General features: G+C 43.1%; 1 protein-coding gene across 1 annotated transcript in view; it reads right to left on the bottom strand.

Annotated features, from left to right (window-relative positions):
• Positions 1–10,727: 10,727 nt before the first annotated feature.
• Positions 10,728–23,792, bottom strand: part of LRRK2 (leucine rich repeat kinase 2) — a 75,185-nt gene continuing 62,120 nt past the window's right edge. The window contains exons 43-50 of the mRNA XM_019474598.1: positions 22,927–23,121; positions 21,711–21,904; positions 21,351–21,423; positions 20,337–20,521; positions 18,810–18,962; positions 17,844–18,052; positions 14,507–14,581; positions 10,728–12,579 (exon numbers count right to left, since the gene is read on the bottom strand). Coding sequence (XP_019330143.1) covers positions 12,458–12,579; positions 14,507–14,581; positions 17,844–18,052; positions 18,810–18,962; positions 20,337–20,521; positions 21,351–21,423; positions 21,711–21,904; positions 22,927–23,121 — 1,206 coding nt within the window. The 3' untranslated portion in view covers positions 10,728–12,457. The remainder of the gene's footprint in view (positions 12,580–14,506; positions 14,582–17,843; positions 18,053–18,809; positions 18,963–20,336; positions 20,522–21,350; positions 21,424–21,710; positions 21,905–22,926; positions 23,122–23,792) is intronic.

Below are 23,792 nucleotides of genomic sequence, written 5' to 3'. Positions count from 1 at the left end.
GGAAAGACCCTTTGTTCAATTTGACGGTTGAGAAAGACAGAAGTTCAAGGAAGCCAGGTCCTTGGGGTTGACAGCTGGGTTTGGGGTTTTCTCTTTCGTGTTTTTTTTGACACCGATTAAAGCTCCAGCAACTTGAGAAACTCTTTTTCTTGGTGAGCCAGAAAACCAAAAGCTGTAAATTTTTGGTTCCCATTTCTCTTTGGCATTTCCCTCTGGCGTTTCTTCCCTACTTGTGCTCGGACTGGTTCTGCTTTGGGCTTAGTCCTAACACTTGTTTCTTATCTGCCTGGAACAGACTGTACTGGTGGGAGATACTGATCTCCATTGACTTTCTGTAACAGAACTTAAATGTTATTTTCTATTCTCACATAAAAGAGCCAAGTGGCTTGGTGTGTCTTAAATCCTTGTGTGGCGTATTCGTGGTGTTCTATCTAGAACAAAGCTTGTGTGACGGCTGGTTGCTAATGGAGGAAAATCTGGGATCGACTTCCAAATGTGAGATGCTGCACTGCAGAGTGAATATAGGATCAGCCGAACCTGTGTTGCTGTGCTGTTTGCTTTCTCTCCACAGAGGGTTTGGTTGTTACAGCTAGTACCACTTACCCTTGTACCACACGTTGTCATTAGCTTAACTGGCATGTGCAAGGGTGTTCCAGAGAAAATAGTAGTTTATTGCAGTGACTTTTTTTGGTCACGTTTATTTACGTTGTGTAAAAGTGAGTGTAGTATGGAAAAATGAAAGGAATGGGTGTCCCAAGGGAAACAAACCCTGATGTTGATGTGATGTGTATTTTCTGAAAGGGGGAATAGTAGATGAAAAATACCATTTTCTGGGTCAGGAAAGATGGCCAAAATTAGGTATTTTTATCTCTGGCTCTTACACAATGTTGAAAAGAGAGAACACGGGAAGAAATTTTTAACCTTCATAAGGTGCGTTCATACACGCCATTTGCAGACTGCTCTGGCTCCTCTCTCCCCCTCAGCTGTCTTTCTGGGCAAAAAGTCTTCCCTGCTTCCAGCTGGCATGGTTTGGGTTTTGCTCTGCTGCTGCCGTGCTCTCACGGGGTGTAGGTTGTGTTAGCAGGAGCACGGTCTCCTTGACTGCCTCCAAGACCTGGAGTGCTGTGCCTGGATGTGGGTGTCCCCCGGGTGCCTTGAGCTGCACCCCAGTGTCGTGGAAAGCTGCCGCCAGCCCCAAGAGGTGGGGAGGGGATGGGAGCAGATATTTCTCAAGTAACTGTGTTGTTTCTAGGGCTCAAGAGGAAACACCGAGCTGGGTTTTTAACAGGAGAGACCACCTTCGGCCCTGTCACCTGCAAGCCAGAATCACACAGCGTTGACAGGAAGTCACTGTAAAATCTCTGCGTTAAGATGACACGCTTCACTACTGTGTTTCTGGATGTATTTTACGAAAGATTTCTAATTGGAGAAAGAAAAAGGCGAGGATGTAGCCAGCCCTGGCACCTGCAGGAGTTCCGTAAGGGCGCTTGCTTGCTTTATGGTACAGCAGAAGATGGGACGAGATGTTTCGGTGGGCAGGAGAGGCCATGCAGGGCAGGTACCTGTTCTGCAGAGGAGGCAGCAAAAGCAAGCTGGCAGGGTAAAAACTGAAGATGTGATCAAACCCCACAGTTGTGAGAGAGAGTTCTTGAGAGGGAAATTGATCACGAGCTGACATAAGGAGTAAATTCATGTGATTTATAATAATGCTGTCTCCTAGACGAGTGATGTGCTGTGCTCTTGAGTCATATGAGACATGCTGTGGTGGGTGTAGGTGAACAGCGTGATGGGGAGGCCATGGAAGTCAGGCTGTGGCGGATCCTACTGTACGTTGTGGCTACTGTCTTCATGCCGCCTGTTGCTCCGTCTTTCTTACCACCACCTCTGGTGTGTGTATTGGTGCCTATTGCAGGACAGACCACGAGGAGAGAGTGAAGTGGGTGTATGAATAGAAATTTCCCTACTTTAGACTCTTTTCATTCTTCCCCCCTGACTTTTCTAGCAGATGTTTTGGGGCTCTCGCTGGCAGGGAGGTGAGGAAGAAATGTGTGTGTGTCTGTAGCAGGAGAGGGGTTGGGTTAACTGATGTAGCAGACTTTCTTTAAAAAAGCAAACCCAAGCTGCTCGTCACTCCCCAGAAATTCTCATCCTAGAAATAGGTGAGTAATTTGAAAGAAAATTCAGCTCTTTCTATCCCAAAAGCACCCTGGTGGGGACCTGCACTGCGGGTGCAGTGCCCGGCCTTTCTCTGCCGCTGCCGGCTCTGCCTGGGGTGGCTGTTGTGTCCGTGGGGTGGTCCACGGCAGGACAGGGAGATGTGCCGGTGGAGTCGGTCCTGCACGGAGCTCGGCAAGGGCTCTCCCTCCTCTGCCTTGCCCTGCCCGAGATCCTCTTAAGCTTTTCAGGGACCGATTTGACAAACTGAGCCCTAAGCAGTCTGCATAGTTGCTTAGGGGTGGTCAGAGGCAGATACATACTTGGTATAAATGCAGCTGTGATTAACTGTAGAGACAAAACCAAGGTCAGGGAGGCAGCTGTTCCTCGTTGTTTTGCTATCTAGTTCTCTGTGGGAAGACCCGCTACTAAGGATGTCTGGTATACCTTATTACTGATGCAGTAACATTGAAGCAGGAGGGATGTGGTCACCTTGGTCACATCTCTGGTGGCACTGATGGTACTAAAACTCCCTGCTCTCTACTTCTTCAGAGGTAACCAAGCCCCGCAGCTTTTTTCTGGGAAGATGGGAAAAGAGAACAGCTTGTTCGGGGATACTTAGAAAGATCTCCGGCTGTTTTTAAAAGACACCCCAGAAGGCAGGGGTATGGGAGGATACATCTGCTGTACACATCGCTTACTTGGATTGGTGCTTAGTTGCAAAGTTACTTCTCGTAAAGACACTTTTTTTTTTCTACGAACACTCAGTTAATGCAAATCATGTTTAGTACTGGGCCTTGGCGGTGGTCTGTTGTTTAGAGAAAGTATCCTTGCTGCAAATATAGCTAACATATATATGTTATATGCTTCAATATATGTTAACGTATATAAGTTAATGCTTCAAGAAGCCTTAAGGGATTCTGCCTGCTGCCTTCAGTGCCCTGGCAAAGGTTTGGCATTGTAGGTCTGTCCACCTTCTGCCCTTGCACGCCTTGCTAGAGCACTGGTATGCATTTCAGCTGGCTTAGTTAAAATGATATCAAATGCTTCATCTTTTCCTTCTGCCATGGCTTAGTGTCCTTTCCAAAGCATTTCTGGTTGCTGCTGGCCCAGGAGCAAGGCAGTGTCACCTTTTCCTGTCTTCCAGAAGAGTTTTCCAAGAGCTGGTCCATAAATTCATTAAAGCAGAAACCTTTTGGTACCAAGCCCAAAAGCTGTTCCCCAGGGAGCCCCATGGGTGGGCTGGAGCCACGGGCACCCTGCGGCTGCTGTGCAGGACCCTCACCGTGGGCAAAGCGAGCCGGGAGGGTGGCTGCGTGTTGCTGGGCTGTGGGAACACATGGCCCCCGCAGCACATGGGTCTGCAAGAGCTACTGCTGGAGCCGGGGAGCTCCCAGCCTTTGTCCTGTGGCTTCTCCAGGGTGGAGAATGACAGGTCCTTGGGTGAAACCAGGATACTGGTATTTCCGTCTTTCAGCAGCGATAGGGCAGTTGAGTAGCAATAGCAATTTTGCACTTTGCTGTCCTGATGTCTTGGAGATGCCTGTGTGGAAGGGGAGCGGTGCTGGTCAAAGTTGACATGGTCAAAGCCCAAAGGGCTTTTAAACTAAAAAGCAAAATTTGTCCAAAATAAAACCTTTGACTGAACAAAAATGGCTAGGTGAGATGGAGCAGAACTAAAAATAGTTCCCTGTTTGTGGGCCCTCATCTCCAGGCCTGGATTTAGGCAAGCTGGTGGCTTTCTGACCTCCCCGAGCAAGGACCGTCCCTGCTCCTCTCCGGGGCCAAGGCCACTGGCATCCTCTCGGCAGGAGCCTCCCCCTGCACCCGTCTGCGTGTGCCTCTGCCACGTGCCCCTCACGGTGTGAGTTGCACCAAGGAGCGATGCGTCTCGCGGAGCTGCCCAGCCTGGGCATCCATGTGCTGGGAGCTTGCGGGAGCAGCGCTGCGTGGTCCCTTATGTATCAGGCACCGGTTTTATTGGAACTGCAGACACTGAATATTGATTCTCGCCCCCATGCCCAGCTCCAGCAATGGGGATTTCGGACTCTTCCAGCATGACTGACTGCTCTGCACCAGCTACTGCTGAGCCCCTGCAGAGCCCAGGTGTTTGTGTCCCTTCCTGGGTTTAGCTGTAACAGCTGTAAAAACAGGAAATTGAATGTTTTCTGGGTTTTTTTTCCTTGCAAACTTTCCTGTAATTACGAGGTGGGAACGTGTTTTGCATGAGATTTTCCAGTTTGAGTGCTCAGCACATACTATTATTTTGGAGGAGAAAAAAAAAAGGGGGAGGTGAGTTTTGACACATGGATAATATTTGAAAATTACTGTTTACTGAAGCTTAATTACCTGGCTGGTAGTTAGTTATTAAAAGTGAGTATGAACAACCATGGCATTTAAACTGAGCACGGCTGCCGGGCAGCCCGGGCCTCTGGCTCTCTGCCCGTTAGGGGCTGCTGTTGCTCTGCTTCAGCCTGGAGCGTGGGCTCTAGCCAGGGACTTTAAAGAAAAGTTTAGAAATTCACTTTTCAAATTTTGAACTTTTTTTGAGTAATAGGAAACTCATTAAACCTTCACTTGTGCGCACGTGATTTAACAGCATCCTTTTGAGTTTTGCCTAAACCTGACAGTGTTAGACTAATGCAAAAGAGTTGTTGCTGTAGCCGTCTGGAGGCATGTGGAGAGGGGAAATATCTTCCTTTAAGTGGCCGGCATTGCTGAAGGGACAGCGGATGGGCTTTTGGTCCTCTGTCAGCAGCACTCGGAGAGGCCTGGCCGGGGTGAAGAAGGTGTCAGCCCTGTTGCATGGATGGTTTCCCCACAGAAAGGAGGGCTGGGGGGCATGTCTGAGCCCTGGTGGCTTGTCCCAACATCTGAGGTGGCCTCTCTTAGTCCTGGAAGATGAACCACGGGTGCAAATGGAGCACCTTGGGGTCAGCACCCACTTAGTTGAGCCCCAGGGCATCAGCCCGGCTCTTCTTCCTTGGCCCACCCGTGGACGTAGCACAGCAGAGTACTAAGATTCAGAGCAGTGAGCTTCAAAATGGCAAAATTCACGTGAGTTTTATGTGGGCATTCATCAGGAAGTGCTTATGATAATGTAAGAAAACCGCTTGTGCATAGAACTGGCTTCTCCATACGTTTGCGTAAGGTGTGATGCAAACCCAGTGGGGTTCAGTGGCATCTTCCTGGCCAGTGTGCGCAGACCTGTTGCTTCCTGGCCTGATGAGGGGCAGAGGGGCAGGCACTGGGCAGCTGTGGGCAGGATGGGCTCATTTCGGAGCGTGATGCACCTCCTTGGAGGAAGGTGCCAGGGGGACAGATGCTGCCAGAGGCAGCTGGTTTGGGCTGCCCTGTGTGTTGCCAGCCCCCAGAAACACTGTTGCATCAGGGTGGGTGGCTGGGCTTGACGTCCCTCAGCCCTGCACGGCCTTTGCTGAGAAAAACTGAACAGGTATTTCCCCTCTTCAGGCTGCTACAGACTTGGTCAACGAGCAGCAGTGAGGGAGGGGAGCCGTGCTGTGGGGCCAGGAGGTGCTAGGGACAGCCACAGGGGAGCTGCCGGTGTGTCTGCTGGCAGCTTTGTCAGAACAAACCAACCCAGCGTCTGCTTCGCAAGCTGCAAATGCTGCTGCTGCTGTTCTTCCAAGGGCTCACAGCTGTGCAGCTGCTTTTTTTTTTTTAATTTATTTATTGTGATCTCTGGTGGTAACGGTGTGAAGCTGAGGTTTCTGACCCTCAGCCTTAGCTCAGTTGGTTTAAATTCCAAATTGCAGAGCCCAGGAGCCCAGTGGGTGGTGGCTGATGGTTCTTGCTGCCTCGCGGAGAACAGGTGTTTTCAAGGCAACTGCCAAGACGTCAAGGCAAGAAAAAGCAGAACTGAGCATCAACGAACTAAAATTAATGTATTTATTTGCAGTGCAAAGAGCTGGGTGCTTCCATTGCTGCTGTATGACTTTCTCTCTACAACATAAAGGCTTGTCCTGCCATGCTGTATCCTCTTGGCTGATGGTCCTGCATGGGCTGGGCTCTGCAGGAGCTGATGAAACATGGAGCAGGGGAAGAGGTGGCGATGCTGGAGGTGTGTGACCCTGTGAGCTGAGTCACTGTGCTCCTGTCACCGTGTCAGGCTGACCCAGGCTCTGCAGGGGAGCCCAAGGCCTCTCCTTTCCCTCTGTGATTAGTTCTGGGTTGTCCTTCCCTTGAGAAAGGATTTAAAATGGGAGCTTGTCACGAAATATTTTTTTCCCTTTGCAGCCTCATGACTAAACAGGCCTATACAGAAAAGAGACGGGGCAGAGTGAGCCTGGCCTCGGGGTCTTCCTTAGCAGGAGTTGTGGCCTGTTCCCTCTGTGGAGCCTTCCCCTAGACATGGCAGCCCCTGGTGCCCCCTCCCTCCAGCCCACACCAGCACCTAGCAGGCGCTGGTCCCTGAGCCCTTCCTCCCTGGGTGGGTGGTTTTACTCTTGAACGGTTCAATAAACTACTCCAACTGCATGAAAGTTGGCTGGTTTGCTGCTCGGTGGGGAACCAAAGCTTTTGTTGATTTATGCTGGGTTTTTTTTTGGGGGGTGTGTGTGTAACATCTCCTGGGGGTGTGACTGGTGCAGGTGGTGTGCCTGAGCAGCCCTGCCCAGGCAGTTGCTGCCACTGGCATGTTGCCACCAGCACCAGTGTCCCCATAGCTGCTGTTTAGATGTTGAGTTTTGGGAGGGGCCATGCGGGGCGCTGGTGGGGAAGGGGCAGCGGTTGCCTTTTAGCAGCGTGCTGAGCAGACTGAGGGAGGTGAGGTTTGCTTTTCTCTTCCCATTTCTTTCCTGCTGAGGAAGGCTGGGCAGGAGCCAGCCCACACCCCAGCCCTCAAGCAGGGGCCCTTGGCTGGGGCACCCACGGGGCAGGTGGTGATGGCGCAGGAAACGTGAGAGCTGCCTCACCGGGTGTAGCCCCGAAGATCACCACCGTGACGGTGCCGTGAGGGCAGGGCAGTGCCCTGGAAAGGACATTTGCTGGGCGGCCCTGTGCTGCCACCAGCCTGCTCGCCTCCTCTCCTTGGTGTCCTTCAGAAGGAAGGAAGAGCCGTGGGTCCGACCGGACGCTGCACAGTCACGTTTTCTGCCCTGTCCTCCCTGCCGGGGACAGCCCTGCAGGGGTGGGATTTGTGGGGTCTCAATGGCAGCACCAAAGCGGGGTACCTGGGCCCCCCACAGTAGGAAGGATGCTGGCCTGCGCCGGCAGTGGACTGTGCTGTTGCACACTGTCACACGGTCAGCTTTTCTTTCTCTTCTTTTTTTTTTTTTTCTTGCCCCCAGACTGCAAAATGCTTTCTGTGCTTCTCGGCTGGACGGGAGTGGGGTCAAAGCCTACCACTGCAAACAGCCCTGCCCTTCTCCCAGGCACAGCTGCGCTGTCAGGAGGCAGTGCCAAGAGGTGGTGTGGGAAAAGCATGACAAAAGGCAGAGAGAGAAATGGTGCAGAAGAGGAAAAACACTGGAATTGCCACAGAAGATTTTAATTTCTTTCCCCTTTTCTGTCCACTTTAACTTTTCAGGTCATTGACACTAATGGGCTGTGGTGGAAGTGAAGTAAATAATTACATGTGCCAGAGACATAACATTGATGCAAGTCTCTTCTTGCTAATTAGTGGCAGCCTTTGTAGGGACTGACGGCAGGGCTTGACAAACCTGACGGTATTCACCTGCTGCCTTCTCAGGCTGCAAGAAAATCAAAGCAACACAGAAGAAAAGGAAAAAAAAAGAAAAAGCCTTAACTTTATTTTACTTTCATTTTAGTTTTAGCAGAATTGTATTAAGCTAGTTTTAAAAAAAATTACTGTTTGGTTTTTTTTGTTGAGCTATGGGTGTATCAATTTTAAATAACTTTTTAAAAATAATTCCATTTTATTGCTCAGTCCAAATAAACCATGTGAATGGTAGGTACCAGTCAGCAGAAGGTCACTGCAGGGAAAAAAGTTGTTTCACAATTTGATCATTCTTGTAATTTTGTTACTTAATTGAACAGGACCTAGTCTAAATATTGAGGAGTCTTACTGAGGTGTCTACAGCTACGGGCACTGCTGTCTTCACACAGTACCTGCACAGCTCACAAATACAGCAAAGGATGTTCTTGAAGGTGAACGCTGGAAATTTCACTTGCCTTGGCTTCTAAATTTTTGCTAAATTAAGTTTCCCTTTGCTAATACAACAATAATACATCTGGTGGTTCCCTCCCCCCCGCTTAAACATCATGAATTTTAAAATACAGCTATGCAATAAGTATGATTCTCAGCTTTCATGCGATTATGCCACTCTATTTATAAACTAATAAAATTGTTATAAAGATACATGCCTACCTAATAAAAAATAAAACAAAAAAGATTTGGAAAAGTTAACAAAATGGTACACTGGCCAGCCAATAAATGTAATTTTTATTTATACTTGTTCAAAGGCCTTGAAGAAGGTTTTATGAAAGAGACTGTGCGGGTCAGTACAGTCCTGGGATGAGTTCATAATACGGATGGAGAACTAATTCAGACAGAAAAAGCAGAACAACTGCTAGTTCTGATCGGAAAATTTAGTTCCCTTAAGACAGGTAATGGAGCTGTTTTCAGATTTCTTAATGAATGACTTAAAGGGCAGAAAATAAGCGAGAAGAGGAATTGTTCATACGCTTCTCTACTTGAAAGACTGATACAAAAATCTGTATGTCATTGCCTTCTCCTCATCCACTGAGCCTCATTCTTTTCCCTCACTACTTGCTCACATCTCTGGTATCTGATGAGTTCATCACAAAATGGATTATGTGCCCTGCTCGCTCCAGGTGGATGGGTATGGTTATTAAGTGGCAGTAATGACAAATGCCTGTGTTTGGGGATCAACTCACACCCAGGAGGCCTCGTTCTCTCTCCTCCATTACATGTCCCAGTTTTGCCCCAAAGTGGTACATAAAGAAGTAACAGGATAATAATAAGGGACACCAAAGGAAGTATGAGATTTCAGAGTAAGAGGAATGGCAGTATATAATACAGAAAGTCCATGAAATCAGGCTGTATAACTTTTTTACAGTGGGATTAACCAGGAACTGCTTGTAAAAGAAATAATAAGGTTAAAATTAAGGTACAGATGAACCAGCTCTATGTCAGAGCAAGCAACCAATAAAAAGAATGACCCTAATTAAAGGCAATAGTGCAGGAGGGGAAAGGTGCTTTAAAAAAAAAAAAAAAATATCAATATCTAGTCAAGCATTCAGCTCACTGTACAGCTTGTCTCTTTGTCTTTAGGTCTAAACCCCAGTAGCCTTTAGCCACACAGTTCTGAGGAACATGGGATTAATTACACGTTCCAGCTCAGGTGTTAAATCACAGCCAAACCATGCTGCTTGTTTCCCATGAGCAAACAGGCTCTTTTTTGAAGTAAGGATTATCCTTCTGTTTTCAGGTGCTGGATGTTATCCTAAGTATACAGGAAGCATTACACCCAGTAGAGCTTATACTCTTACGTGATCACATCCTACTGGTTTCCAAACAGCTCCACTAAAACCAGAGGGAACACAGTGTCATGGATCTTTTTTTTCCCCTCTTTCCTTATAGTTTGCCAGTAGACACGTTTCTGGGAAAAGGTTTTCTTATAGCACGGGTTTAAATGGTTGTTGCACGGAAGTGCTGTTCTTCCCCTTGGTGGCATGTCCCAGCTGGGAAGGGGATGCCAGTCCCTGAGTGTTTCTAAATTGGACCTGCACACTTACCGCCTGCCAGCTTCTGGCCAAACAATTTTGCAGCCACCTCCTTCCTCAGCCTTCCCACACTCAGGAAAGAGACAGATGCTGAGGGCTGTCCACTTTATTTGACAGGATATGCCCTGTCACTATTGTCTCCAAGAAATGCCACGCTTGGCAGACAGGCAGCTGCGCAGCATGAGCTGAATAGGGCTCAAGACGGCCAGAGATGCAATTCTAGACTATATCAAATGGCAAAGAATAACAAGAAGCACCAACGCAGAATCTTCTCCAAATCTTTTCTTACAGTACTAAACAGTATTTGGGGAGGATGCAGCTGGATCACTGTGCTCCATATGAAGGAGTGCTGTATTGCTAAATAGTCACAGTGGGTTACCACTGTTACAGAATTTTACACTCTCACCACTGGTAACAGTGGCCAATTTAGTCAGGTCTGTAATGACCTCCTGTCTTTCCTTTGGTCGCTATTGTTTCTCTCGACCTTTGCTATCCATGTAGTACCTAACATTGTAGGCCCGATTCAGTCCGCAGATCATTCTTTTCCAGAGAATCTCGGAAGAGGTGACTAACGACTGCAAGGACAGTACTGCTCACACGTCACCTCCCATCTCTGGGAAAGGCTGTGAGGAACACTACGTAGAAGACAAATTGGGGAATGGAAAGGGGCTCAAGACGTGCACTGTGAGACAGAGAACAAGTGGGAATGCAGCTGTGTCAACACACCCCACAGAACTGGGATCTTGCATCATCCTGATGTAAGGGATTAAGCTCCACAAAAACTGCACACAAAAGCTCCTCCTTGGAAATTCAGCGATCAGAAAGTAGACGACGTTATTAACAAAGCACAGTTTTAATAAAAACGTTTAAGGCTTACATCTCAAAATTACTTATAAATAAACATAATCACAATACATGTATTCTATTTTTTTAAAAAAGTATTCGTTATAAGATAATATATATTTTCTGAGTTACAAAATCCCATATAAATAGCAAATTATTCTCAGTATGCAGATTACAAGAATACGTAAAACTTGGGGTGTATATCTGAAAGGAATCCTGAGTACGCACTCAACAAATGGCAGAAAACAGAACAATGATACATAATATCAATTTTTGTTGATTTAATATCAACAAAATATCAGTATCATAATTTGTTGAATTAATCAATAATTGGACATAATAAATGCTGTTGTCCTAGTACGTAATTTCTCCAAAACTGTAAAAATGGAACTGAGAGAACTTTTTGGTTGCTCAACCTTGTTCAGCTCCATAGACTCAGGAATGGCTCTGGGTATGCCACTCCCTGAGATTTCAGGAGCACCCTATAGATTCTTTCGGTATCAGAAAACGACATCTGTCTTCTGATGGACAGAAATAAGGCACGCACTTACTTAGAGCAGGTCACTGCAGGCTGTAAGAAGCAGCTTGGACTTATAGCCAGAGAGCAGCAAAAGGCATCTCTTGAATGAAGATGTGTGGCAACAAGTTCTGGTAGTTATATGCAAGAGGTAGCCGATTCTTACACTCCTCAGGGTTCCCCTGCTTACCCCCAAAATAACAATAGAAATTAAAACAAGAATAAGTGGAAACATCACACGTTAGAAACATCAAAGTGAAAGTTCCCTTTTTTTTTTTTTAGATTGAGATAAGCAAACCAGCAAGTTGGACTAAGAACTAGCAGTCTGGCTACAGCAGCATGCTGCTTTCTTTGGGGTACAAGTTGTAGCAGCATTTAGATCAGAGCTTTCTCCCTGTGTTTTCTCTTGGCTTTCCAAAGTGAGCTGTACAACAGATATACGTGAATGGTAATGTTCATAACGATGTGACTGCATCTCCTAGAACAAGGCAGACTGCAGTACTGCAAGAGGACGCCAACTTGCAGAAGCCTGTCGGTGTATTTAAATTCTGAGCTATTTTATTACTGTAGCACAACTTTTTTTTTTCTGATCATAACGAGAAAATGTCAATTATTCATGGAAGAAATTAAGACTATTCTGCCTGTTGTTTTCAAGGAGTAATGTAGTCATATGTTCCTTTAAACACTGCTATTTAAAAAATATAATGTTTTCTTTCATGTACTCAGGGTCATGAGCTCTGACTTATTACTAGAACATGAATCATCAGAGCAAACTCATACACGCAAACTGCAATAAACACACAGAGGCTTAAATTTTGCTTCTTATTACAGCGTCAACTCAGTAGAGATAATGAAGTAAATAAGAGCCATTTATAGTCTCCTGGCTTATTCCCAATTTAACTGGGATCAAAAACCGGATGAACAATGTTGTACTGAAGTTGAGCCATAGTTGCTGAGAGCAGAACTTCACAAGTAAACAACAGATGCGTGATAACACTTTAGATTAGAAATTCTCAATAGTTTTCTGTCCTTTCAAATATTAGAAATAACTTATCCTTCTTTTTTCTTGGTATCCTATGAATACCAACTGCCTCTCTCATGGCAATTTTCTTCCTGGTTTTTGGTTAAAAACCCCAGCAACAAGAAGTTGTAAATATTGCACAGTAAGTTAGGATGGAAGACTAGAAAAGAGAATGGCACTTGCAGGGTGACTTTTCAGTCCAAAGAAAAGCTCTTCATTTTTTCTGCTAATTCCTGTCTCATTTCTATATGTTTTTTCAGGTTTTGCACTTCATGGGGCAGATTAATGTCCCACACTGAAACACAGGATTGTAATTCTGGAAAAAAAAAAAAAAAAAATTGGAAATTGCAACAGAGAAGAATTATTGCATAATTAGAAGTGGTTTTGCTTATCTGCTTATTTTTTTAATTACTCGTAAATTGTCTCATTGAAGCATGATGCTTAGGACCTGGAAGATAAGTTATATGACACTTTATGTGTGAGGTAATGCAGTTATGGGTTACAAGCTGTTTGTACTTGCACAGTGATTTGGATTCCAGTTCCTAAACTTAAAGTATACAATTTAAAAGCACTTGAAAAACCATTTCTGGTGCCTGTGGTCCATAAAGTACTGACCTGAGCTATAGCTCATGCTAGTACTGAGGTGCCTGCATAAAATTTCATCTGTTTTCCCAAGCAGATAGACCCTAAATGCTCACAAGACTCAAAACCCATTCACTGTTACCTAAAAATGAAAACTGATTTCAGAAGGTAGTGTGTATACTGGGAAAAGGCCACTTCTTCAGTCTCCCTTCATGCAAACAACTCTTTATTCATGGAGAATTCACATTGCTTTCAGTGGAATAAGGATAATTGAGAACACCTGCATGAGTAGAGGCTCACAAACTAAGGCCCCAAGGTTTCTGGGAGTCTCTGATTCCTCTCTGTATAATTAATGGCACTCTTAAATACAATAAAAAGGCTAAAAAGGCAATAGGTGTTCTTATGGTAATAATCAGGGAATATCAGAATATAAAAACCACTGCTGTAAGTTTGATTCTTATTTTACGCTAGTCAGCTCATCTACACTTGCCACCCTTAACTTCATACTGTCATTGCCACATTTTTAGTAGTCACTGAAACTGGGATGAGATAAAGGTGAAGAAGGGCATCGATCAGAGCGTCAACTGTAACTGTTCTTAGAAAAACCTAAAGATGGAGATTTGCTATCTTCCTATTCTAGTACTTCATTATACTAATTGTCAGGAAGCTTTTCCTGATATCTGACCTAAATCTCCCTTGCTGTAATAGAAACTGGTTAGTCCTTATCCTACCCACAGGGAATATGCAGAAGTCTTTATTCCCTTCCTCTCTATTTACATATTTGAAGCCTATTATCGTGTCCTCTCTAAGCTTTATTTATATTAACCAACTTAACTTCCTGCCACATTTCCTCACAGGTTGCATTTCTCTCCTCTGGACTATTCCTAATAGCCCAGATCATTCAGCAATGTCCCAAATGGATACGCTCCTCCAGCAGAGGCCATATCAGCACTCAGCAGAGTGTAAGAATTAGTTCATGTCTTAGAGACACCACTTTTCGATTGGTGTGAGAACAGTGTTTGCCTCTTCTGCAGCAACGTGACACGGTTGACTCATGTTCAGCCTGCGATCAATTATAACCCTTTTTCTGCAGCACTGCTGTTTAAGCTGGTCATTTCCTCATGTTGGTACAACGGATCATTCCTAATTAAGTAAAAGGTCTTGCATTTGTCCTTACTGAATTGTATCCTATTTCCTTCCAGACCATTTGTTCTATTTGTCAAGGTCAATTCTAATCCTGCCCTCCAGTGTGCTTGTGGCTTTGTCTTAGCTGAGAATTGTCTGCAAATCTGAAAAGCACATGCACTATTCCTTCATTCACATCATTCATGAAAACATTGAGGATTCCTGGCCTAGCACAGACCCCTCTGGAAATCCATTTGATACATTCTCCAATTAGACAATGACATTTACTCTCCAAATACAGTATTCCAGCAAATTATATTATATACTTCAAATAGTGGCTTCCTCTGATCCATTTTTGGAAGTTACTGTTAGTTTTTATGAAGCCCAGAAATGCAAAAGACAACAAAAACTACTAATGATGTTTCAATAAAATTATATCAAACGATGATCATCAACTCTCCAATCTCAGAGGGCAGTCAAGCATAATAATGTCTACTCCACTAATAATACAAATTAAGAAAACACGGTTCAGGTACCTTTGTGATATTTGTTGTCTTCGGTGTCACTTTTATAGCAGTATCCCAAAACCAGGACTGCATTCTTGAGACTCCCTTTTTCAAAGAAAGAAAATGTCAGATTTTAATTTTAATGGGAACTTTGTAATTTAAGTACAGAAGGAGTAGACAACCTCATGCCATTAAGAGGACAGAAAGCAGAGTTCAGTCAACCGGACCCTTTATTCAAAATCATTAACCATGAAAAACCCAGACATGAAAACAATATAGTTCACGTCTCCATTTAATGTAGGGGTTTATCAGGGTTCAAAGGCATACGCACTGGATCAGCTGGCCAGCCTGTTGAACAAGCCCAAAAACAAAGCACCCTATTATATGCCACAAGCAGAGGTGGCAGAGCCACAGGAAACAGATGTCACAGTGAAGGGATAGGCTGCAAATGAAGTCCCAGTGCACAGCAGAAACACAAAGTGCCAGTAATCAGTTTGGTTATGAAAAAACCAAAACAACCAAATATACAAACTGATTAAAAGTGTTCTCAACTACCGATGGCACGTAGGTAGGAAAAGAGAGTTAGCAGGGAAGAGAGTTAGAAATAGGGGATGGATCATAGGAAGGCGCCTACTGAATAATGCAAAAAAAGACTAAGAAGACAGGAGTGGTTGGATCACAGAGGGGTAAGTTGAATGTGCCAGTGTTTCAATATCAACTTCCCACTTATTCCCAACAAGACATGTTTATAAATTTCTTGCAAGATAGATAGAAGCTGTTAAGTGTTCTCCTGCCACAGCAGCTCCCTGTCCTACTGGCAGTGCAACGAGGGCGGTGAGCCCTTGGCTGTAAGCTGGTAGAAGAATACAGGACCCAGCCTACATACCTGGGTCACGGATCAGGCCAGGGAGGGAACAGCCCTCTGCGTGCAGGCACCCCAGCTGCAGCACTGTGCCCCACACCTCTTCATACATGAAGTCTTACACACTCCCCCAGGGAGATGAGGAGGGAGTTTCTGAGGTATGAGTAGACTGGAGCACGGCTTACTATGAAAGCCACAGTCTTAGAAGTTTTGTGTGACCACACTGCAGTGTCCCCCCTCCGATACGTTCCTTCTGAATCAGCAAACATTTCTAGTGGGTCCCCCAGGATCTCTGCAAGGTAGAGAGAGATTTTTCCTGCCCTGTGGAGATCTGCAGTATATTCTCCTTTGATATTGATGTAAATCTGCTTATGGTAGATGAGGGCTGGTGGGAACCATACACATCTTCCATGCTCAGATTTTTCATCACTATTTTTTTCTGCAAACAGTCCTATCCATACTCCATAAAAAAGTGATCAGAAATTAAGTATAATGTTTCTTATTCAGATGAAGGTCCTTTCTTACTATACAGAAGTCTAAATTTTCACTTGCAAAATGAACTACAGATTTAGATATAAATCATTCTCTATGATAAGTCTCATGTCTGTTATAAGTCAATGTGTTAGGTGAGAGAACTAGAAAAAGACATTATATTTCCATATTCATAGATGAACTACAGATAAAATCGATGTTTCAAAGTCTGGCAATCTCTTTTCCCTGAAATATTTAAATCTGATTGACATTATATATTTTAATCTTAAATGAAACTATTTAATACAGAAATATTTCCCTCGATCTTCTCCCATTTCACACAAGCAATGTGTTACTATTGAAGAATTGCTCAGCAGCCTCAGTGCCATTTTCACTGAATCTGTGAAAATCCCAGTAAAAACAAAGTCTTTGAATTCAGGAAAAAACCCAACCCTTATAAATAATTGCTGGGAAAAACGATCAAAAGAAAAAAGTACACATCAAACTGCATGTATCAATCTTACTTGCCATTCTTGAGATTTGTGCAAACGCAGCTAAACTCTTTCTCCTGAAGTATTAACTTTTCTATACATAAAATTTTGATTAAAAATGTTGAGGTGACTAGAAACAAAGAATATGAGACTCAAGGCTTTTTAAATCACACTGTATTATTCTATACGATATACTTTCCCTATCAGTGGTGACAGTAATAAGTGAGGCAGAAATTTTGTTTTCATAGTAAGTATTCTTTACAAAATGCTAAAAATAAAATGTCCCTTTGTAGTACTAATATTGTAGCTATCAGGACTAGAAGGACTGAAAATGCTGTGCTAGTGAATCTGGACACTATAGCTGGCACTCTTAACAGCTGAGGACTGAACAGACTCTACAAACTTGCTGTCTCAGACAAAGGCAAGTCAGAGGAAGATGGAGGTTTTTTGACTCATACAACGCTGTCAGCACTGTGAGATAACTGTAGTCTATGGATACTTCTGGTGCCAGAAAGGAAAAAACCAGCCCCCAAATTAAGTTCATGATGGTAATGAGAAAACATCCGCAGCCTGGAACTATGAAGTTTGCTAGCAGGATAACAGTGTGTTTCTGAGTTCACAACAACAGCTTCAGAGTCTTTTTTTGACAGCAAACACACTTTAAATCACACTGACAAGGGAACTCCAGAGGTTTTTTTCAAAACATAGTGGAAGGTGATGGGAACCCACATGTTGTGCCAGAGTACTTTTTGAAGTAATGTATATTTTAAACGTACCCACCACTGCAGTACAATGAACTCTTGAGTTGGTATGGCCTTTATTACTTTTGGGAGAGACGCAGGAAAGTGTACAGGTGAAGGAAGTTACAACAGCCAAGAAATGCCCCATACTCAGCTACGCTCCTCTGGCTGTTTGTAATTACCACTGAAACCCCACAACTACTGTCTGCCTACAGCAGCCTGAAACAACTGGCCCTGGTGACAGGAACAGCACATATGTACAAGTCTACACCCTGAGTCCAAGTGTGTAGCACTTTCCCAGCTTTGCTGTGATCTGCCTGTGACCCAAACCTAAAAGAACCATTCCTGAATAAGGATGGGAGAAGAAAACTAGGCAATAAGCAATTAAGGAAAAATTATTAAATCCTAACAAGCTCCACAGAGAAGGCAGAAGCGTAAAACTTAAGATGGAGAAAGAACACAGGCAGACACAGATCAAGACGAAGGTTATCGGACAGAAGACGGTGAGGCTGTGCTGAAGCATGGCATAAGGACGCAGTGAAGGTGGGGTGTGTTCATGTGCTGACCAGTGACAAGCCAGGGAAGAGCTGTTGTTTTATGTGGGCACAGGTATGACAGCCTGCTGGTATTCAGCTAACACTGGAGTGTCTGACATTGACTGAAGATGACAGCAGTGGAATAGAATGAATGAACAAAACATGGAAAATGCTAATCTGTTCCTGGAACACCATGCCAAAGAGGAGACAGAAATCCTAAACTTGGCACTGATTTCAAAGTACTCGTCATTTGATGGTTTTGCTTACCTAGCTGAGCTGTTACCATGACTCTAACAGAATCACAAAAGTTGTCTATAACTCGTACAGGACGACGTGTTGATAAATCAAGCAGCAAGATATGTCCTCCTCCTGTCCCTATCCATAGTGCAGTATTTTTCTGCAGGCAAATTGTCTTCACTCTTCCAGAATAAGGCAGTTTATGTTTTGATTCCTTATTTAGTTTTTCCACCTTGTCCCTATGAGTATGGAGAGAATTTGTATTAAAATCTCGTGGCACACTATTCCACAACTGCTAAAACGACTCTCTCAATACCAGCCTTTTAAACAATCATTCATCAAGACAAGCCGCAGAAGTCTCATGCTAATCAGTTGATTGACTTGAAACAAACCGGGATGAAAACTACTGGACTTCTGAGACCCAGCTAGTCTGCTTCAAAAGACCTTTAAATAGGAGGCAGGTATACTTCTCTGTTCTCTCCCAAGAGAATAATGTCACTGCAAAGTGGGAGGAGCACACCTAGAGCTGCTCCTAACCTCACCATGAAAATGAAATGGACATGGCACATTAAGGGAGAGGAACAATTTAAATGCAAATTAAAATCGCCATCACTGTTAATAAAACTCTGATCTCCTACTGAATCTGTGCACTGGAGAGAGAATACATTCTTATTCAGGGGATGTAGGAAGTAACTGGATGCAAAAGCATTAGTACCCGAAGGACAGCAAAAGACTTTCTTCTTTCTTGAGCAGAGTTAAATGAATTTTCTTGAAATCATAGACAAATTATGAAATATAATAAGGGTCTTAAAAAATTGAGATTCTATATGGGATATTCTGAAGTTCTGGGCCAAAAGTGAGGAAAGGAATTCCACATTTGCCCAAAGAACTGGGCAAATCCCTTACCTCCAGCAGGCTAAGGTACTATGCTAGAGAAGGCAATCTGATATTCAGCTTTCTACGCATCAGGCTGTCAATCTGAAATAAAACACTTACTTAAGAAAATGTACACAGTCTATTAGTTCAGAAAGTTTTTCTGTCTTCTTGTCCCAGATTTCCACAAAATGGCTGTTTTTCTTTGCCAAGTAGATGGATTTGTCTATTGCTATTGAAATAATGTTTGCATCACTGTAAGCGTTATGACAGAACCTAGAAGAGAGAAGAACTCCAGTTAGACACACAGAAAATATCTAGTAGAAAAACTGGACTATTATGAGTGGGGTTAGCTTCCCTCTAACTTACAGAATCGTTCAGCCTTAAAACCAAACCAGGCTAGGATACAACTGAAAGGGTTTGCTACAATCTTCCTACAGTTTGACATATATTCTCACAGTAACGGAGTTATGCTGATGATATCCCCGGAGGTGCATTAACGCCCAAAACCTATTAATAAATCTTTCTCATCTATCTGCAAATCACATATGGTCACATCACAGCAGGGCAAACTCCACCTTTCTCCTGCCGCTCTTTCAATGTTTGGAGACACTTGATAGTTCTCACAGGGCCCACAAGACCATAAAGGGTCACTCAACACAAAGATGGCTAAGCCTAAAAAGCAGCAGTGAGATTTAGTTCACCTTGCTCTGCTCTTGTTTCACTTCAGCTGACAGCCTTTTTGACTATTTTCCTCTACATACGAATTTGTCTCTCATGCCAGATCTGTGCCTGCACATATCAAAATATTATTGGCCCTGCAATTTAACAGCATTAGCTTATTTCACTGACTCTTCAATTCATCTTGAAGAACAGCTCAATATCACAGGTCCCTTATAGCAGACACTCAGTAACACTGCTACTTTCCCTAATGTTACTTGGTTTTGACAAGTTTATTTTCAAAACCGTATACGGTTTTGCCTCTACAAAGTTCAAATTATTCCTGTGACATATTTTGCATCTTACCATTGAACTGCATTTTACTGAAGTTTTAGTTTCTTGCTTTATATTAACACATTATTTTCCAAAGCAAATTAATTTCCCAGAGTAATGATCTCTACTAGCGTAAAATCAAAGACTGCTTTCCCTGCTCAGGAAAAATTCCCCTTAACTCCAAAAACTTCAGTCTCTAATTTCTAAATAATGAGAAGTCAGCAATCATACATTATTTAACTATACGGGGCAAAGATATGCACACATATCATACAGACAAACATGTAAGGACAAATACTATGCTAAGTATGTGTGTATAATTCTAAATAAAGTAAACAGGGCCTGGACAAATGCAATTGGGGGAGAAAAACTGATCAGTTGCATTTATACATTTTCTGAATAGATGACTTCATAAATCCTTTATATAGTAAAAATGCATATCCCTTGCTTAAAAGCAGCAATGAATACTTTAAACACTACTCACTGATCTTGTTTCAATGCACACTGTATTCCATCAGCATTATGGAAGGAAAAGAATGGAAACAAGAGAACTCAAAGAACGAGCTCTAGAACAAGACATTACATCAAAGTACTGCCAGAAGCCTTCAATGAAAACAACAGAAGAGCCAAGTAACACGATTTGTAAAAAAAACTTACAGTTGACTTCTCTTTGTTTCAATGAGCTTTTGAACAGAGAAATCACTAGTTAAGGCAATGATCTTTGTTCCACAGCCTCCCCAGATTATATTTTTTTCAGATGAGTATGAGGATTCGTTTAAGCACATCAGTGGTGTGCTAACATTTCCTATAGTTAGTATCTTCAAAGGTGTAGCACCTTTACACTGCAAGAAAAAATATACTCTCCGTTAGAAACAAGGAATACACAGACACTTGTAAACTGTTAAAACAAGGCCACACAGCCTGCTGAATTAAATTTACACAGCCAGATTTTCTGCACCATTACGGTATCGTACCAGAATGTTAGAGACTGCAAAGCACTACAGTCTCATTACAGATGTCCCACAGAAAACAGCCTGTGTGAGCGGAAACGGGACAGAGCTGGGACTGACACTTTCTGTAACCCCTGGCGCAGTTCAAGAACTGGATAGAAAGTCACATCCATATCTTGGAGACATCCCACACTGGACCATATTCTGGTTCTGCAATGCATTGCAAATCCATAACTGCTCTAAATTGCATATGGTCAGGAGCTAACCCTCAGGAACCAGCTGATATAAGCAGCTCCCAGCATTTCTTTATCTTTATCTGGTCTGTGAGCAGAACTCTGACCTACAGAAAATCTAAACGACGTCTTTTTGAAGATACCTGTTCTACGAAAATTTAGTGTGAAGGAGGAGCTATAACAGCAATAAATAAAGGAGATTAAAACTATTAGAATATTCTTAATAACAACCATTAATGTCACTCTCTAGTCAGTTTGCCAGGCCTTTCAAAATCCTATAATGAGAAATAATTTCCCCCTCTTAACTCTATTGGTTAAAACAGATATTGTAAAACATGTGCAGTTTCTCTAAGACTGCAGTAGAAAACTACTTTTAGTTTTAGAGAAGCAATTAAAAAATAAGCTGCATGAAATAAAGCTACTATTCGTAGTTGCTTTACATATTACTGATAGTATTTTGTAGAACAGACAGCAAAGAACAAGTCTACCTTTACTGCTCTGTCTTCAAAAACCGCCAGTCTGCCATCAGCTGTGCCTACCAAGAAGAAATTCTTCTGTTTGCTGAAATAAAATAAAATAATGAATTCTAGAAATGCCTTAATCAGGTAAGAAAAATTTAAATGAGTAGCCTCTGGTATTTCAAGAGTTTCACTGAACACTAAAAGCAAATTTCCTGTGGTCAGGAATGTCGTCTCCAGTTACACAGGGTGCAAAATCAAGTGAAAGTACAGGCAAAATAAGCAGCTGTCTGAACAAAACTGCATGAGCGTACAGATGTCATTTTCTGAACATCTCTGTTTAGTCATACCTTCAAAATGTAACTCAAAATATTTAAAATTCATTTATACCTTTGCTTTGAAAGAGAATTACAGTATAAACAAGTGATGGAATCTGACATTTTCTGCAGACGATGCCTTCTTGTTTCATCTTCTGTGTTAAGTGCCCACAGAGAACCAGACTGGGTTCCTGCTACAATCCAGTTTTCTTTCTCAATAGGAAGGGTCACTAAGGCCAAACTTAAAATTTTACTATCTGCGATATCCTGAGTCAGAAAAAAAAGAAAAACAACCTGGTTATGATTTCAGTAAGGGTAAATGCTAGTGAATTGCTGGTAATAAAAATAAAGTACAATCCTCTTGGACCCTGGACAGACCCATGGCCTAACCTCCTCATTAAGAAATCTAATTCCCTATTAGCAGAATACATCTCCAACTGTACCATCTATCTTCAATGTGCTGGGAGGGACCCCTCGAACAGTACACAGGAAAATGTCTAAGCTGAATGCTGAAAAAAATATTCTCTCTCTCTCTAGTCTAATGAAGGTCTCAAAGCCATCAGAGAATTAAGCAAATGGAACTACACTGCAATATATGTTCAGTTTAATTGCTAACAAAAAAGTACCGGTCTAATACTTCTTTTTCTCATTTTAGTTTTACAAAAATAAGCCATATAATTTATACCAAAGCTACCAATTCAATGGTCAACAGATGGCAGACGGAAATATAACTTAAACAACTTAGATGATGAGTCACACTCAGTTCTGGCACACATGTGCATCACAGCACATCAAGCCTGAGTAAAACCTTTTCCCTTTTCTGATGGCACAGGACTGAGATATACAAAAAGCAAATGAAAAGAGCTGGAGGGTATCACCCAAAGTGGCACAAGGAAGTGGCATCCATGGGAAGAGAGGAATTGTTAAGAGACTAGCTGGATTGTTAGGGGAGGTAGAGATACGAAGGGTTGTATAGCTATTACTCTTTGTTCTAGCCTCCGTGCTAGAACTAGCTTCCATCTGAGGGGAAGAAAGAAACCCAGTAGTGGAAAGACATTATTATGAGAAAGTTCAGGCTGGATGGCAGGAAGAGAGGAAAAAGCAACTGCGTTTCTGCTTCATTTCATGGATACAATGATGACTCACTTATGAGCAATCTTTGTTCTCTCAAAGCTTAGCTTTCCAGAAGTAATATCCTACTGTTAAAATGCAATTAATTCTTCTGAAATACATCTGGGTGCCAAAAAATTAGAATAAATGGCAATTTATTTTTCAATTTTCCCACCTACCTCACAAGTATGTCCATCTGTATTTAGGTTAACAAACGAAAGTTGTGCTTTTTCTGTGTTTCCATTGCCTATCCAGACTCCTGCCTTCTTGCAGCTTTGATTGGCAGCTACCATGCACTCTGCTGTGGATGTGCTGGGTATTGAAACATACCTCATCAAACAGATAAGCTCTGCAGAATTCAGGATCTCATAAACCTACAAAGAAAGACACAGCATGCACATGATAATAACAATGGCTCGTGCAGTGATAAATAAATTACAAGCAATGGGTAACAATGTTTTATGGAATATGGACATAGTATCTCAGCACGTCTGCTCATTGGTATTACCACTATTAATGAGCAGTCGTTGTACACTGAGCACCTTTACGTTGACTCTTATTTTTCTGTTAGAACTTGAGGAAGTCAATGGGATTAAGGCATGTTTGAAAATTTCACCCATTTCAAAGAGCAATGCAATGTGTGATAACAGACAGTAGGTTTCAGATCCACACTGCTGTTCTTCCTCTCACATGCATGAACAGTGTAGGCTAACCGCACTGTGTCGTGGTTTAATCTCAGTCGGCAACTAAGCACCACGCAGCCGCTCGCTCACTCCCCCCACCCGGTGGGATGGGGGAGAGAATTGGAAGAGCACAAGTTAGAAAAACTCGTGGGTTGAGATAAAAACAGTTTAATAATTGAAATAAAATGATAATAATAATAATACACAAAACAAGTGATGCACAGTACAATTGCTCACCACCCGCCGACCGATGCCCAGCCAGTCCCCAGGCAGCGGCCCCCCCGGCCAGCTTTCCCCCGTTTATGTACTGAGCATGACGTCCCACGGTATGGAATGTCCCTTTGGCCAGTTTGGCTGTGCCC

Source organism: Aptenodytes forsteri, unplaced genomic scaffold (genome assembly GCF_000699145.1).
Source record: "Aptenodytes forsteri isolate BGI_AS27 unplaced genomic scaffold, ASM69914v1 Scaffold137, whole genome shotgun sequence".
In the NCBI taxonomy this organism is placed as follows: domain Eukaryota; kingdom Metazoa; phylum Chordata; class Aves; order Sphenisciformes; family Spheniscidae; genus Aptenodytes; species Aptenodytes forsteri.
The sequence above is the reverse complement of the archived record's forward strand: the minus strand, read 5'-3'. Positions and strand labels throughout refer to the sequence as shown.